At 40.4% G+C, this 17,159-nt stretch overlaps 2 protein-coding genes across 3 annotated transcripts; one reads left to right on the plus strand and one right to left on the minus strand.

Annotated features, from left to right (window-relative positions):
• The first annotated feature begins 53 nt into the window (after positions 1-53).
• idi1 (isopentenyl-diphosphate delta isomerase 1) lies at positions 54-4,103 on the plus strand. Of its 2 annotated transcripts, XM_004080916.4 has the most exons (7): positions 54-153; positions 2,050-2,251; positions 2,699-2,871; positions 3,024-3,116; positions 3,198-3,328; positions 3,400-3,504; positions 3,591-4,103. In XM_004080916.4, the coding sequence occupies exons 2-7, from the start codon at positions 2,118-2,120 to the stop codon at positions 3,801-3,803; spliced, it is 849 nt and encodes a 282-aa protein (XP_004080964.1). In that variant the 5' UTR covers positions 54-153; positions 2,050-2,117; the 3' UTR covers positions 3,804-4,103. The 2 variants fall into 2 exon arrangements, with proteins under 2 accessions (XP_004080964.1, XP_011487054.1); XM_011488752.3 differs by lacking the exon at positions 54-153 and having other exon boundaries at positions 2,170-2,251; positions 2,703-2,871.
• A 710-nt stretch (positions 4,104-4,813) lies between these two features.
• On the minus strand, positions 4,814-15,130 carry cpne3 (copine 3). Its single transcript, XM_004080932.4, has 15 exons — positions 14,971-15,130; positions 14,276-14,423; positions 13,781-13,960; positions 13,248-13,322; positions 13,096-13,167; positions 12,936-13,016; positions 10,299-10,388; positions 9,605-9,703; positions 9,368-9,454; positions 9,232-9,291; positions 9,016-9,149; positions 8,467-8,573; positions 8,236-8,369; positions 7,345-7,581; positions 4,814-5,751 (listed from the first exon to the last, which is right to left on the minus strand). Exons 2-15 carry the CDS (start codon positions 14,405-14,407, stop codon positions 5,623-5,625), a joined length of 1,617 nt encoding a protein of 538 aa, XP_004080980.1. The 5' UTR covers positions 14,408-14,423; positions 14,971-15,130; the 3' UTR covers positions 4,814-5,622.
• Positions 15,131-17,159: the final 2,029 nt, after the last annotated feature.

A 17,159-nucleotide genomic window follows, 5' to 3' on the forward strand; every position in this document is an offset into this window, starting at 1 on the left:
GCAGCCAATGAACGGCCACGACGTTGGCCACGTAGCCAATGAGAGGCTTTAATGTCAGGAGCTGGGAGGTGAACTCCACGCGTATTGGGTTGCGAGCATCGACGCAGACAAAATCCAGCGTGTTTGGTGCGCCTGTTTGTAAGAAAACGTGCTGTAAGTAGCCGCGTTTGCTTTCGGTTTTTGTGCGTGGCTTTATATGTACGAAACATGCAGCGAAAACTCTAGTTCGGCTACAAGAGGCCTCAGCAGTTGGTGGTCTGATGGTGTGTTGACTTTCAGTGTGATCGATGAAACAGGAAATGGATCACACTGGACCGGAAGCGGGCTAGCCCCATGTAAACAACTTGTTTTTTTAATAGACTACTATTTTTTCATTTTAATTAACCATAAAAAAAATTAGTAATTTCTTTATAAAATGTATGCAGAACACGAAGATTTTTTTATTTAAGCTTCTTATTTAAACAACTATAAAACAAATGTAAAAGTAACTAGAAACTTCCTAAAGTTAAGCTAATAAATCAAATATGATTCTATTGAGGATGGGATTTGGGCCTAACAGCCTAACCCAAAAATGTTGGTTGTTGCGTATCCTTGAAAGACTCATACTTGTAGAGTTTTGGTATACTTTTCCAAGAAGTCCTTGAACAAAATTATCAGTTTCATTTTACAGGGACAAATGGGACATACCAAAGGAGTTATTTTCTCCTCTTGAAATCCTTAAAGTTATATTTAATTAATAATTCATTATAAGGAGAATTTAAATTAATTTTTCATTACATTTAGTATAAGTTATATCTGCCCCTTTGTGGCCCTCGGTGAAAATGAGTTTGACACCCCTCAATTAAATGATGAAAGGTGAAGCTCCTCCTTCATGCAGGTCTTGTTCTCTGCAGGGTTTTAATTTTTTTCTGGCCAAAACCAAACCATCCTAAAAAATTTATTTTAAGGATGTTTTTGTGATACAATTTGAGAAGATTCATCAGCTGTTTGATGAAAGTTTAAAAGAGATAAACTCACAAGATTGAAAAAATAGTCAAAGAAGGATCTACAAAACGCAGCCAGTTAAACTCAGCAACACTGAGACAGAAATGTCTCCATCCCAAGGAGACAACACTGAAACAGAATGGGGTTTATGGCATCAGTAGTTTAAGAAAAACAAAGTGCATTTTGGATTGAGAGCAAAGCTGGTTTTGAATGAGTCAATGTAGCCATGTCAAAACAGAGAACCTACTCTTTACAGACTTAAGGGTCTGACAAATCTTCTTTCTTCTGTGTTTTGGAATCGTCGCTCAGTCAATTGAAGTCCAATTCACAGCTGTCACACAATACAAGAAGACCACAAACAGGTTTCACGTCCTCCCAGTCACACAAAGACCCATTTTCTAGTATCAGGACATCATGCAGAACACGAGTCATTAACAGCAAGTTATGGAGGTTTTTGTGCTTCTCCCCGACAGCATAGAAGCTCCAGCAGTCAGAACCCGTGAAGCTACATGGATGAGCGGCTTTGTATATTCATGAATTGAGGACACACTGCAGTTTCTTTGCAAAATTTCATCTGCTCTCAGCTACAGTCTGCAACAACCTGCACACAAAGGACAAAAAACAAAAATTCACATTTTGTTGTGTTTTTTTGTCTGGATCCAGGCTGTTAAAAGAGGTTACCAACCCTGCAGACACTAGTGGCTAAAAGCAATGAGAAGAAAGAGTGGAAGACAAAAAAAGTGTTGGAAAATAGCACAAAGATACTAACGTTTTTCTGTAATCACCTGAATTTTCCAACCCCGCATTAGCTTAGTGAAAGATCCTTAGTCGTTCATTCTATAAATACCTGCTGAAACTATTTTATTAGCATTAGTCTCTACAAAATCTGTAAAGAATATAAAAGTTGGTGTGATCAAACTTAATTAAAAACAACTTCAAACGTATTCGTTTATTTGAAGACTTTTTAAAATGTGAACAAACTGTATTCTTATTTAATATTTATTAACTAATTGACTGGGTCCCAGTTCCTCCCTCATGTGTCACCCGATCCTTCTCTTGGTACAGTCCGCTCCGTGTTTTGCGGGCAGCCTCCTCTTCCGGCTCTGTGATTGGTCCTCTGTTTTGGTCAGGCCATGGCCCCAGCGCTGTGGGCGGCGCTACGGAGCGTGACCCGGCAGGGAGCCGCCGTGCTAAAACCAAACGGCTTCGACGGAGTAACACTGTTGAGGAGCAAGGCTGTCAACCCCTTCAGTAGAGATATATTCAGGTAATTCAGAGCGGGAATGCAGCTGTTGTTTTGTTTGTCGCTCAATAATAGTTATGCTAGCTGTGCACGAGGAACTACTACTGTTTGCCTGTTAGCTAATCGCTTGTGTGATGATCCACGCCTCCTAGTGTGACCTTAGATGTCTATTCAAATCCAGACAAACTTGGAAAGCACTGATCTATGTTTGCTGCTACTCCTGGTATATCAAGTCATTGTACTGGAGCCTTTGTAAACTCGGGGTCTCTAGACTCTAATAGTTTTTATTAAGATGGATAGTTTACATTCAGAAAAGCAGCACAGCTTTACTGCTATCAAGACAAACCATGTCTTTTAGGTTCAGCTTCTCCTGCTGAGTACCTGGATCACGTGATTCAGTGTTCAGATTGAGTGATCGCACCTGACTTGTTCCTGATTCGAGACACCACACTGACCGGTCCTCTGCTTCAGTCAGGTGAGACACCTGGGGTCAGCATCCGGCATGCCTGAGATAACCACGGACCACCTGGACGAGAAGCAGGTGCAGCTGCTGTCGGAGATGTGCATCCTCATCGACGAGGACGACCGCAAGATCGGCGCTGACACCAAGAAGAACTGCCACCTCAACTCTAATATTGATAAAGGTTCCTGCCTGAAGACCTTTTTATTTATTTTTTCCTTTACCTGTAACCTTGATCTGCTTGTAACGGCCTCTGTCCTCCAGGGTTACTGCTTATTGATTTTTTTTTCCTTTACCTGTAACCTTGATCTGCTGGTAACGGCCTCTGTCCTCCAGGGTTACTGCACAGAGCGTTCAGCGTCTTCCTTTTCAACAGTGAGGAGAAGCTGCTCCTCCAGCAGAGATCTGACGCCAAAATCACCTTTCCTGGTCAGCAGTAAAGTCTAAAACACCTTATGTTTACCTACAAAGCGTTGAGCATATTTGATGACACTGAATATTTGTGGGCAGGATGCTTCACAAACACCTGCTGCAGTCATCCTCTCCACACAGACAGCGAGCTGGAGGAGAAGGATGCGTTGGGGGTGAGGAGAGCCGCTCAGAGAAGATTGGGAGCTGAGCTGGGTATCCCTCTGGAGCAGGTGGGCGGAGTTACTTCATTGAAGGGAAAATGACTGTTGTGCATCAGGGTTGACCTGCTGCCTTTCATCAGGTAACTCCAGAAGAAATGACATATCTAACAAGAATTCACTACAAGGCCCAGTCAGATGGTGTTTGGGGAGAACATGAGATCGACTACATACTCTTTGTGCAGAAGGTTGTGCTTCCGATTCTTGAATTTTGGGCTTTTTTTCTTCCTATTTACCCTAAAAAAAACAGTGAGCATCCTGTGTCTCTCTACAGGATGTTGACCTAAGTCCAGATCCCAATGAGATCAAAAGCCACTGCTACGTGACCAAAGAAGAGCTCAAAGCCATGCTGGAGAAGGCCAAGCGCAAGGAGCTGGAGGTCACGCCCTGGTTCAGCCTCATCGCCGACACTTTCCTCTTCAAGTGGTGGGACAACATGCACAACCTAAAGCAGTTCATGGATCACAGCAGCATCCATCGCATGTAACCACAAACCACACGGCGGTTGTTACGCCAGGGAGCCGCGACATTTTTCAGAAAAGAAGGGAAGCTTTTGGACATTGAGTCATCTAGTTAGTGTTGATTCACAAGACTTGAAGCGTTCAGGAAATAACAGCCTCTTTGAGAGAATAGCTTATTTTTTATATTTAAAAGACTTTGTGCCTGATTACAGGTCAGTGTATAGAGCTGATGATGCCCAACATACAGTGTTGACATTCATTTTGATTGTCTTTGTAATTTCTCTACAATAAACTATTTGAACAATAAAAAAAAAACTGCAAATCTGTTTACGACTTAAAAGCAACATATATTGGAATTTTGCTCTTTTTTTTGTTATTATGGGTACGTTACCTCACTTCACATCTGCTGATTCATGCCATGTAATGTCATCTTGTGATCAATTGCTGAAGTGTTCCCAGTGGTCTTTTAATTATGATTCTGCAGTTTTTAGCCAAAATATATATTTTTTAAACTGTCATTTTCTAGGACCGTTTCTGTAGAGCAGCAATAGTTCAGTAGACATTTGCCTGGGTTCTGGATGGGACTGTTGGTGTGGAGCAACGCCGCCCCCCCCCCCTTCCTCTCTGTTACCCAGATCTTGGAGCAGGAAGCTTGTGGGTCGCCCAGCAGAATTTCTATGTTAAAACTACCATGTAACACTACACAATCTCTATTATTTTTCTTCTGCTCCTGATTTACAACAGTTTAAATAAAGAAATAATCAGAAACGCAATGTTAAGCTTAATTTTCTTTATGCAAGTCCAACAGAAAAATGCCTTAAGAATATGTTGAAAACAGCAAAAATAATTATCAGTGGTCAGTGGATCTTTAAAAATGTCATGAATCAAACTCTCCGCTAGGTGGCAGCAGTGATTTATCCTTTTTCAACCAAGTCTTCCAAAGATGGTGAAGTCGTTGGTTTCACAAAGTTGGATTTGACTAAAACTCCAATATTAATTAGTATTCAGACATTCAGTAAATATGGCACTCGATCCATTTGTATTGAAGATAAAGCATTTTATTTCTGAGGCTAAAACAGAGCCAACATAAGTTTCAAATCTCAAAATTTAAGAGTGCAGACAGGATTAATAATGCAACCTGCAAATTCTTAGTTTCTAGCTATAATACAAATAAAAAACAATGCATTTAAAAGTAAATGGCATAGTGATAACATGATACTGGCAGAAATGAGACAGATTTTCCAGTTGTAATATGTAAGATTCCTTTTGTGGATTTGGCAATCTTTCCTGTAACACAACAAAGACCTCAAATAGGTTCTTATAATACATTCTATGTAATAACATAAAGAAACATGCAATAGTATGTCATTTAAAAATAAAGCCCGGGCACCAAAAACAAACATGGAACTTCATGTAAACAACATGAAGTCACTTGTCAGTTTTGGATTTTCAAATGTCAAAGGTAGCACACACGTGTTATGGAGGCTCCAAACACACTTACATAATTTTATGTATACATGTTCATGCTTACGTAGTTGTATGTTACAGATACATACAGTTGGCTATGGATCTTTTTCGCGAAGCTACTAGAGCGGAAACATTTTCGAAAGGAAAAAGTATTTTAAAAGATAAAAGTTTTATGTCCCATTTTCCGTGCAAAACCTTTTCAATAATGGAATGCTATCTTTCTTGAAGCACTAGACATCAGCAATTAGTATTTTACCTCGTCTGGATCTGCTTTGAAAGTGAGACATGCCAGCAGAGAGGAGTGCTTACGAAGGAGATGTGCTGCGCGTGGATTCCAAGCTGATGTGAAAACAGAGGAGACGTTTCCTCTTCCTGGTGTCACACGGTCCCTGTAGGGGTGGGTGCAGGTTTGGAGCTGGGCGGGTGCAGCTTCATGGTGTTGAAGAAGCCCTCCAGCTGAGCGGGAACTTCTGCCAGCACGGTCCTCGCCAGCGCCTCAGGAGGAGACTTCAGCATGAACACATGAAGATAATTAACATCCATTTTTTAAACCGAAGTGAGATAATTTGACGCATAAAAAAAAAAGAAGTCAGTTGAAACGTAACCTTCAGTTTGTCCGTTGTTCTGTTTTGGGGACAATTCTTCTTATTTAAAGAGCGGCTGCGATCATCTTTTGATCTTTTGTAAGAACGTTCACAGTTGTCTTTTAATTGTGATTATGCTAATTTTAGTCCAAATTAAAAAATCTGTGTCGTTTTCTAAGACATAGTCTCCGCAGGAGTTTGGTAGAAATTCACCTGAGTTGTTGAAAGGGATCGTGGGGGGACAACCCCACCCTCCTTCACGTCCCCCGTAACTCTCCTTAACACATCCTTACAGCCCCAACATAACATTCCTGGTGCAACAAAAACAGCGAGCATTATCGGAGCCATCCAGCCGTACAGGTTTGATCCAGATTCCAGCTCAGACGAGGAAAACAAAGACGAACACGGATCTATTTGTCTGACAGTGGATGCATCAGAATAGAGCGGAGCAGGGAGGTTGTGGACCACCGTATTTGCGCTGTCACAGCTTTTTAAAACTGCAGCTTTTCATCTGCCTCCGATTTACAACAATTTGAATAAAGAAATAATCAGAAATGCTATTTTAACTTTCTTTTTTATGTCCTTATTATTTTTTGATGAGGAGTTATGCATCATACGAAAAATGTCACAAGAACACGGTAAAAACATCTTCAATTTGACTTGGATGCACTGCAGCAGTTTCACAGCAACTGTATTTTTGCTTTACAGTACAGTTTCATCAAGAGCTGAGTCAGTAGCACTGCAGGCAATTTGCTGCACAGAACCTGGAAGTGCAGCATCCACACATTTTTAAAGAACCTTAAGTTAAGCGTTTTCTTCTTACACTACTATGAAGAAGACGTTTTCCTTCTTTTGTTGGTGCTGCAGTCATGCTTTCCCTGTCTCTTAGCACCCTGACAGTGTATTAAAGCCTAAAAAGAACGTTCATGTCAAAATAAAAGGAGTTTCCCTATAGAAAGCCTGTACAGGATTAGGTGCTCAAAAGAGCTAAAATTTAAATTCTTTGTATTTCTGAGTGTGGTTATATTTAGTTCAGATTGAAGTCACTTAAACCACACAGCTGCATGCAGCCTTCTTATTTGTGGCCCACGGACCGGTACCAGTCTGCAGCCTGGGGGTTGGGGACTTACTGTCTTGAAACAACCGTTGCAGAAATGCATTTACATGACTCTTTTGCATCAATGCAAAAATGAGAGCTGGTGTAGAGGTAAACACGTTGAAGATTAGACAAACCAAGGATTTTATGTTTGAGAATGTTTTGAATATTAGAAAATCCTCCTGACTACCAGAGAATTTCTTTTGACTAAAATCCACCAAAAACTACAATTCCCAGAGTCCCACCTCTTCACAATTGGTATCACTGAAAAGCCACAAACGTCAGAAAGCAGTTAATTCAGTCGTATGCAGTTTTTGGGAGATATTCAGGTTTAGACACATTTGCATTGCTGGTAGTCAGGAGGACGACTTTGGGTTTGAAAGTTTGACACACAGAATTTTATTTTGTGGTGAGACTTACATTTGTGAACTGCCTGAATGGCACAAACTGGACGATGTCTCGCATGGCCGTCTCGCCTGTAGGTGAACGCAGTTGGCCGTTGTCTCCATCCAGGAACTCCATGGCGCCGAAGTCGGCTCCTCCCACTCCGACAATGATGATGGACATGGGCAGCCGGGAGGCGTTGACGATGGCTCTGCGAGTGTCGTCCATGTCTGTGATGACTCCGTCGGTGATGATCAGCAGGACAAAGTATTGCTTCAGGAGGACAGAGTGACAACACAGGATGGAGAGAGCTTTCGCAAATAAGGAAACGTGAATATTTGAGACGAGACGGTTAGTGAAACACTAACTTTACAGTGGAATCTTTAAACTACAAGTTGCAAACCTTTGTACAAACATTCATAATACAAAAAATGGCCTTACTTTAATTAAGACTTATAATTAAGCTAAAGTTTTTTAAAGTCCCCCCCCCTGCTAATAATTTTGTTTAACATGTTCTTGTGGCATTTTTCTGAAGATGGACGACAAGATTAAAGGAAATTTAGCCTAACACAGCATTTCTGAGTGTTTCTTTGGTTAAATTGTGGGGATTTAGGAGCAGATGCAAAAATGTGGATTTGGGCCCGTTTCTGGATTTGAGCCCCCAGCTCCCTTCCCTGGGCTGTAAGCTAGTGGGAGAGCGCATAAACAGGAAGGGGGAGGGGTGCTCGGTGGGAATGGTCCCGCCCACAACTCAGAAGTCAATTTCTAATGAACTCCTGCCGCTTTGCAGAAACTATGCCACAGAAAATGACACAGGTTTTTGGCGAAAAAGGCATAATCTTCCTTTTATAATAGATCAAAAGCTGATCGGAGTAGGGCTTTAAGGAAAACAGCTCTAGAAAAAAATGAAAATAATAGAGAACTCACCAATGTGGCCGTCTGCTGCATGGCCTGACAAGCCAAACCTGCTACATGGTTGATGATCGGTGAGAAGTTGGTGGGACCATAAAGTTTGATAGTAGGCAGGCACATCCTGTAGGCCTCCACCACGCCTGCAATGCCTTCACACACACACAAACACACACAAACAAAAATAACAAACAGCTGAAATCAGGGTGTCATTAAAGCCCTGGAGATGCTGTGCTACTGTTAACATACCTGCACAAAATGGATTTGATGGGTTGAAATTTAGGGGGAACTCGTGGGAAACCTGCCAGGAAGGGGGAATCTGAGCTCCAAAGCCAAATGCTGGAAACATCTTATCACTACACACAGAGGAGAAAGCACAGTAAAAACTTCTTGCTTTACTGCAATAAATTATTTACACGTGTGATTAAAAACATCTAGATTTGACATTCAGTGAAAATCTATTCAGTCACATAGATGTCATTGATGCATTACAATTGCTTTATGACGTTTTTTTAAATCAAATCATTTCCTTTTATTGTCCCTACCGGTACATGAAAGAAAGGTAGTGGAACAGATACTGCTTGGAATATTTTCTGAATGGAAAATATGCATCAATTCTGTTCAAACCGGCCTCTCTGTGCCTCATGAGTCACGAGGACAAAGTCTAACCAGCTCTAAATCACTAAGCCAAGCATTTTCTCTGTTTTGTTGCATAAATAGGTGAATGAGTCACTCCAGCTGCAAGAGGGCAATCCTTAATGTCCTTTTCCAGCTTTTCACAAGTCCTTGTGGTCCCACCTGTCGTAGTCCTGGATGACATTTCCCACAAACCAGATGGCAGACAGGTATTCATTCACACCCTGAGGACTGATGTAATGCAGAGACTGGGGAGATCTGGGATCACCGTTAGAGCCGGTAAAGTCCACGGCAACCTGACGGCAAACGTGTGGGTGACAGAACATCAGCATCAATTCAAGACTTTCAAAATAAGTGAGGCCAAAACTCAAAACTTACAGTAAAGTTGATTTGGCAGCCCCCCATTACGTAATCCAGGAATGTGTACTCCTTCACCACCTGGAGGACAAAGCCACGTTTTTAGAACACATTACTGCACAATATTAGGACATTCAAAGTGAGTAAAAGACCCTACCTGGCACACCTTCACGCTCACAATCCCAGAGTTTTTGTAGCCTTTCTTCTTCTGCTTTTTTTTACTGTTGATGCATTCAAACTCAGCCTGTAGGACAGAATAGTTGACACGCGTCTTGAAAAGGTTTATGCATCCTTTAGCGCGAAAATGCTCCGACATGTCAACTAAAGATTTTCAGACAATAGTTTGACTTTGTTTTTAAATAGCGAGTGATAAAAGGAAGCATCACGCTCGTACCGGGGAGGTCCGAGAAGCCTCCTGGAGACGTTTCATTGTGGTTTCAAAAGTTCCAATTAAGTCATGTGATCCATCACTATCGTAGTCATAGCACTCAACCTGAGAAAAGAGGGAACATCAGATAATAACGTTTACTCTGGGTAAAAAAATAACATTTCTTCACTTAAACTTTAAAAGAAAAAGAGTCAAATATTTCTAACAGTGCTTTTATTTTGTTTCTGCTTCCTGTTGTTTTAGTGGCGGGAAACTGATTGACAGATAAATGAACATGCAGAAATACACATATGGTGTATGACAGCAACAGAACAATCTACACTTCTAATGTCACGGACAAAATGTTTGAATATAAATATGTCTACAAGAAGAAAAAAGGGACTTCTGTGTCATCACCATCTCCTTCATTCACACACACTTCAACCAGAAAAGTGATGGTGAGATGAAGACAGACACACAAAGCTGTGGAATTCTGGGAAACTCACGTGTCCCGCGTGGTGGAAAACTGCTTCCTTCCTGACATGTTTGCATCAAAAGTTCAAAAATATACATTATGACACTAAATACTAATTGTCTAAGAGGACAAACTTGATTGTTTTAAGTGCTAGCGACCTGACAATGGGGAAAAAAACGGCTTCCTTGATCAAACCAACTGTGACTGAAGGTGTGAGCTGCAGTTTAAACCTGTTCAAACATTTACTTTTATAGGTTTGTCCAGGTCTCCTCCACACAGAGACTGCAGAGGGATTCGGAAGGGCCTCCACGTTGGATTCAAGTTATTCTTCACCACCTGGAATCAAACATTTGAAAAGAAAATGTACACATCCATTGCAAATAGGTCAATTGGTCCTGTTGAGAAGGCGATTTGCCTTGATGAGTGCGAGGGAGAAGGTCATGAAAGTGCCGACTTAACAAGCCAGGGAGAGCCGTTTTGGGGCTGCTGGAGTTGGTCCGACCCAGATTTTCTGACCCCATGTGGCTTTAGAAAGAGGTCAGCCGAGTTTACTGACATATCAAGTTATTCTCTGTCTTCTTACCCGGCGAAACAGAACCATTCAGAGATGACAGCAGCAGGATTCAATGGGCTCAAATTGTGAAAGAGCTTTTAGAGAAGCTTTTTTCACAAATAGGTTGGATTCCGTTTTTGGAATGTGTTTGAAAAGATTTCATCATCAACAAAAGGCAAAAATGTATGCAGTTCTGAGAAGGTAAAAAGTTCAAGTCAGGAATCAGTACAGGTCAAAATCTCACTCACGTCATTATGGATCGTTTCTGTGTTCTGGTGTGGATCATTGTGGCACAGAAAGTCTGTAGAACATTCACAGTTCCTTATATAAGAACCAACAACCCCACACCTATAGTGATCAATATTGTCATGACAATAACTTGCGCTTCATTAACAAACAGAAAAATGACCAAAAAGAATAATTTCCATTTCACTCCAACAGTTTAATTTAAATAAGAGTCAACTTAAATGATACTCCAAATGCCCCTCGTCTACAAAGGAGGCGAGCATCTCACATAAAAGGGCTCCGTGTGATTGGTCAACAACAGGAAGAGCTCCACCCTATTGGTTAAATGCATAAATGTTTTTTTTTTGATTCGTTAAATACTTCAAGCTGCCATAAAATTGTTTAACACATTTAAGGTTACTATTTATCGCTGTCTTTTGCGATATGTGTATTGCACAGCTTGATATTGCGATTACGATAAATTTGTGATTTATTATGCAGGCCTACGTCAATCGCACAGGAAGTGTGGGCTGATCATGGGCCGTCAAAAATAAATAAACAGAATGCCTCCAGCCAATCATCATTTTCGCCATGAAGTAAGTCACTTGATTGACAAGCAGACTGGCTTCCTCTGATCCAAACGTCAGTGTACATTACTGTTTCTACTAAACCCAGTACTATGCTCTGTTAGCATATCTGGAGTTGTTCTCCTTTCAAATCTTTAGAAAGGCGTGAGCATTCACAGTCAGACTCCTAACCGTGGATGTTAGGAGTCTGACTGCTAATGTGTCTTACTTTTGCTCAACTGCCCCTATGTCACGGGCTGCAGTGCCGTTGGCATTACAACTACAAACACATGGGTCCAATTCAACAAGCTTCTCAAGGAAAAATGACAGAGGGAACTTGTTATCATGTTGTAGTTTTACATATTCATCCAAATTGAGCAATGTAAAATTCAAAGTGTGGGTCCTGATTTCCACTTTTAATGGCCTAACTTGTCCTCAACCCGCTAAACTCTCAACTTAAAACTGAAACATGGAACTAGAAAACAGTAGCCATACTAGAAACAGGAACACCTGGCACGGCTCTACTTCCACTGCATTAAGCCATAAAATGACAACTCTGTCAGCCACTTCATGGCTGAGTTTCCAGCTGCTTTTACTTTGATAGAACATCACTGCAGAACAGTTAGCAGCACAGAACCAAACTGGACTTCTGAGAGTGTCCCAAACTTTCCTAAATGTTCGTATCAACCTGCATGTAATTATTTAGAATAAAGAGTCAGCACTTGTGGCAGTAGAGTGAATCTGATCGACTTAATCTGGAAAAACATCTATGTAACCAGTCAGTCAAAAAAATGTCAACTCAGTCTGTCTGTTTACATGCTGAGTCTGAGTCGACTTTGTAGCATGAAGATCAAACTGCAATACTAACAGCTGTAAACAGTCCGTCCATCTTCTAAACGCGCTTATTGCCTTTAGGGGTTGACGGAGCCTCTCCCAGCCTCTCACACCTATGAACAATTTCGAATCATCAATTAAAAAAAAAAAGACACATTATTTATCCCACAATGGAGAAATTCTTCTCCGCATTTGGACCCATTCCCTGGGGGGAGCGCTGAGATGCAGATTAGCCGCGCTCGGGGGGTGACAGCTGGCTGGCTGGGGAAAGCGGGGATCGTCAACCCTTCGGTTGTTGGACAACCTGCTCGACCACCTGAGCTAAACTGCCACATGTTTTTGAAGTTTGGGAGGAAGCTGGAAAAAAAAACCATGCATGCCCTTAGGAGAAGATGCAAACTCAGCATGCAAAACCCAGCCAGGACTCGAACCAGGGCCTTCTCGCTGTGAGGAGAGAGTAGTAACCACTTCCCCACCGTGCAGCAGTCATAAGTCATGACTGACATCTTTTGAGGTTTTGACATTTTCATTCATTTGTAACTAATTTAATCAGTGGCGGTTCTACACTAACTTACTCCCTGGGCAAAGTCAAACTGGTTTCATACATTTAAAAACTTAGTTTGAGACACATGGAGATGATTGAATGTTTGAGCAGAACTGCAGACATTTTCCTCCTCAATAGCAGTAGAGTTGTAATCGGATTACCTCTGTCCTGTGAGCCAGTTGCCATGTACTGTCTGTCTGACGGTAAAACTCCAAATAGGGGTCAGACTTTCCAAACAAATCCTGAGTATGAAAACAAATAATTAGCTAAAGTAGAAAGCATTTAACGTCTTAAAGAACTTAAAAACCAAATGATTTGTACCTTATTATCCAGCTTCCTCGCCTCTACCTCAAAGTTCACCATCCTGTTGTCCTTTATTTCCTCTGCACAAATCTAAAACACAACAAAAATCAGGGTAAATGATCAACAATTGATAGATCAGTATAAAAATATCACTTCTTTTGCCCACTCACTGTAATGGTCCCCTTGCCAGCTGGTTTATTGTTCTTCAGGACGAGTGGTCGTGTCAGTTTCTTGCTGGATACAACCTAAAGCATTAAAAAGACTCCAAAAAATAAACAAATAATTGAAGAAACGGTTGAGAAAGTGGAACAAAAAGCTTAAAATTTCAAAAAAAAGGAAGATTTATACAATTTATACATATTTTCTAACCAGACTGTGTCAAATAAGCTAATAAATGTATTAATAAAAGGTTGGTTACCACCTAACCCTAAATACAACTTCTACAGATTATGGTTTTTATGGACAGAAAGCCAGAAAAAAAACAGTTTAACTCTATACAACACAACAGCAGAAAACTCAGCCTTTAGGCAAAAATGCTACTTAAACCCACAAAAGCAGAGCAGAGTCAACAAATGAGATCATATTACACACAGAGTTTTATCAGCAAGAGTTTATCAGATCTTTAACAGAAAAAAATGGTCTCCTTTTCCAGCAGAACTAGTTTCTGACGTCTATACCCTTATATTAAAGAAATATAACTGACCTGGCCCAGATTACACTCCAGTTGTCCCAGGAAGTCATCATCACTCAGGTCAATTGTCTTGTTGTCAATGTCATAAATTCCAAACTTCAGTTTCTGAACTACTTCAAAGAAGTAATCGATGACAAACTTTTTGGAAAACCTGGGGCTGAGGCAGTTCTGCACTTGTTCAGAGCGTCCCACCTGTTAGGAAGCCTTGTTAGCAAAAGTGAGTCTGAAATGACCTGAAATAAGGTGTGAGTAAAACATTAACACATTTAATCATCAGGAGATTATTCATTTTGGTTTATTAAAATAAATAATAGTTGTTGCAAATTCACTAAATAAACCACACTCTAAAATATAAATGTAATCTTGTAAAAAGGCAAAAAAAGGAGAATAAACATGGGCCTCAAAACAGATAAATCACAGAAATTTAAGGTTTTGACAAAAATTAAACTTAAGCCTCTGATTAGTATTTAATATTTGGACAGAATCCGATTCGGTGGCCATGCTGACCTCGTACCACCGGGAGTCTTCGCCGCACATCATCAGGACACACAGGGGGTCAGACTTGGAGCTGATGTCTTTGTCCATCAGATGATCGCAGGAAACACTGAGCTCCACCTTGGTGACACACTGAGCAGCCATGATGCGCAGCTAACGGCTAAAAACAACAAGCAGGGGCGGCAGAAAAGCAGCCTCATCTTAATGTAAAAGGTTACGCACCGATAAAAAAGTGTCATAGGCACAGTTTCTATTAAACTTTACAAAACTACGCAATAACCCTTATAACCATTTCGATGAATAATAAGAAGAACAAAATAAGCACCAAATGGGTCTGAACAAGAACAGGAGTTAGTTACTACTAGGGAGTTCCGTTTGGTTACGTCATTAAAAAGTGACTAATACGTCAGGAAACCATTGGAAAAACAATCAAATAGTTGACGCTTTTTTTAAATTAAAGGTGCGTATTTGCGTTAATACCAGAGTAGTTGACTTAAACTAGGACCTCGGTGAATAAAAATACTACTGTTCAGGGCAGTAAAGCCAGCAAGCCGCTCAGAAATGGACCACCCAACCCTACGCCAACCGGATAATAATGTTAACTGACCACCATTAGGCTCGCGGGGTTGCAACTTCAACTTGAAGTTCAAGCTAATTAGCGCGAAGTTTCGCTGAAAACTCATAATAGTAGTAGTAAAAACGCTTACCTTTAAAGTGGCACTGAGGCTAGCAAGGGAAGAAAAGTCTCTTCACTGATGGGAGATGTCAATAATTGACTTGGCTGAAAGTTAAGCGGGTGACAGGCGGGATTGGCTTGAAGGGTTTAGTTCCTACGTTCCTAAAGAGTTGTACGTGAGAGCCGAAGGGGAGGAGTCAGGAGTACTGTCGTCATCACGCTGTTTATTTTACGACACCAGAACGCTTGACATCCACACACGTGTGACAATACACAGGAAAAATCTGCTTTACTCCTACCCACAAGAACAACAACAAAATATGTGCCTTGTTTCAAACTAGGGATGTCATTTCTGTACCATGTGCCAAAAACCACTGGAGACGGTTTGGTCCCGCCAGTACTTGGAGAAAAAAAGGCTGGAGTGTGACCCAAAAATTTAAAGTTTCTTATAAAATAATTCCCAAATTTACCCCACCAATCAAGTCATGCTAAGATACGTCAAAACAATTGACCCTAACTGTAATTTTTGCAAAGAACAACCAAAAACAATTAACCATCTTTTTGGGAACTGTAATGAAATTAGATCTTTTTGGAAAAAGTGTTTACAATTTATCAAAACACATATCCACCCCAACTTCACTCTGAAATTTGAATATATAATTTTTGGCTTTCATAATAAAAACTTGGACTCCAGTAAAAAACTCACAATTAATCTCATTATTATATTTGGCAATTTTTATATTCATAAATGCAAATTTTCTTCAACTTCTACTTTTTTCCCCTGTGTTTATCAAACAAATTGAAATGTATCTCAGTTCCATCTCTAAAAGCCTTAACCAGAAAGCTGTATGTTTATATGACAGTTGTAAAAACTTGAATATTTTATGTAAAATGCATGTACTGGCATATTTGACGCATATTACACAAATTTATCAGAGTATTACAAAAATAATAAAAGAAACTTATTCTTATGCTGTTATTATTACTAGCTTAAGCACACTATATTGTTTCAGTATATGGCAAACAACTTTCCATTCAATTCAAACTTTTACAGGAACATAAACGACTTCAAACAAATAATACATATTTAAAACAACAATTGAGAAAAAGTTATTTAACGATTACTGAATATCCTGTGAGAAAACTCTAGTTATCAGATTAGACATAATGCCAATGAACAGTGACACAAATTTCAAATTCGCGTTTTTAGATGAAAATGTTTTAAATCATACATTTTAATTTGTTATGGATTTTTCAATGATTTTTGTAGCCAACAAGTACACATATTTAAGAAGCACAGGCTGACAGAATGAGGGATAATTCCAACAGTCCAACCTTGATGCAGATGGGCTACAGCAGCAGAAGACCACACTATGGGTGCCTCTCCTTTCAACATAGAACAGGAAACTGAGGCTACAATTCACACAGACTCACCAAAAATTGGACAATAGAAGGAAAAACGTTTCTTGATCTGACGAGTCTTGATTTCTGCTGCAACATTCGGATGGTAGGGTCAGAATTTGGTATCAACAACATTAAAAGCATGGATCTATCCTTCCTTGTATCAACAGTTCAGGGTGGTGTGGGGGATGTTTTCTTGGCAAATTTTGAGCCCCTTTGTACTAGTTGAGCTTGGTTACAGCACCACAACTACCTACCTGAGTCTTGCTGCTGACCACGTCCATCCCTTCATGACCACAGTGTACCATCTTCAGCAGGATAAGGCGTCATGTCATAAAGCTGGAATCATCTCAGACTGGTTTCTTGAACATGACAATGAAGCCACTGGACTCAATTGGCTTCAACAGTCACCAGATCTCAATCCAATAGAGGATCTTTGGGATGTGTTGGAACGGGATATTAGCATTATGGATGGGAAGCTGACAAATCTGCAGGAACTGTGTGATGCTGTCGTGTCAATATGGACCAAAGTCTCTGAGGAATGTTTCCAGTAGCTTAATGAATCCAAGGATTGAGGCAGTTCTGAAGGCAAAAGGGGTCCAACCCCTTGCTAGGAGGTGGACCTAATAAAGTGGCCGGTGAGTGTTTATGTCTGACATCATACAGCATACAGGAAAAAAATTAAGCAAAAATAACATTTGGATATCTTATCTTGGATACGTTAGGTCTTATGTGTAAAATTCTGTGCAAAATCAACAAAGTGTTAAGTGCATAATACTTTTATTAAAACAAAGTGAACTTTTTCCTACAGTGTCAACA

The sequence above is a fragment of the Oryzias latipes genome, chromosome 20 (genome assembly GCF_002234675.1).
Source record: "Oryzias latipes chromosome 20, ASM223467v1".
In the NCBI taxonomy this organism is placed as follows: Eukaryota; Metazoa; Chordata; class Actinopteri; order Beloniformes; family Adrianichthyidae; genus Oryzias; species Oryzias latipes.

Bases quoted from the DNA above. Each gene is read 5' to 3' on its own strand.
- idi1 (XM_004080916.4), top strand. From the start codon at position 2,118: ATGGCCCCAGCGCTGTGGGCGGCGCTACGGAGCGTGACCCGGCAGGGA. The intron at 2,252-2,698 runs GTAATTCAGAGC...CCTCTGCTTCAG, and splicing joins TTCAGTAGAGATATATTCAG to TCAGGTGAGACACCTGGGGT. The intron at 3,117-3,197 runs GTCAGCAGTAAA...ATTTGTGGGCAG, and splicing joins CGCCAAAATCACCTTTCCTG to GATGCTTCACAAACACCTGC.
- cpne3 (XM_004080932.4), bottom strand. From the start codon at position 14,407: ATGGCTGCTCAGTGTGTCACCAAGGTGGAGCTCAGTGTTTCCTGCGAT. The intron at 13,168-13,247 runs GTGAGTGGGCAA...GTTGTGTTTTAG, and splicing joins CTGGCAAGGGGACCATTACA to ATTTGTGCAGAGGAAATAAA. The intron at 13,017-13,095 runs GTACAAATCATT...TTTCATACTCAG, and splicing joins CGAGGAAGCTGGATAATAAG to GATTTGTTTGGAAAGTCTGA.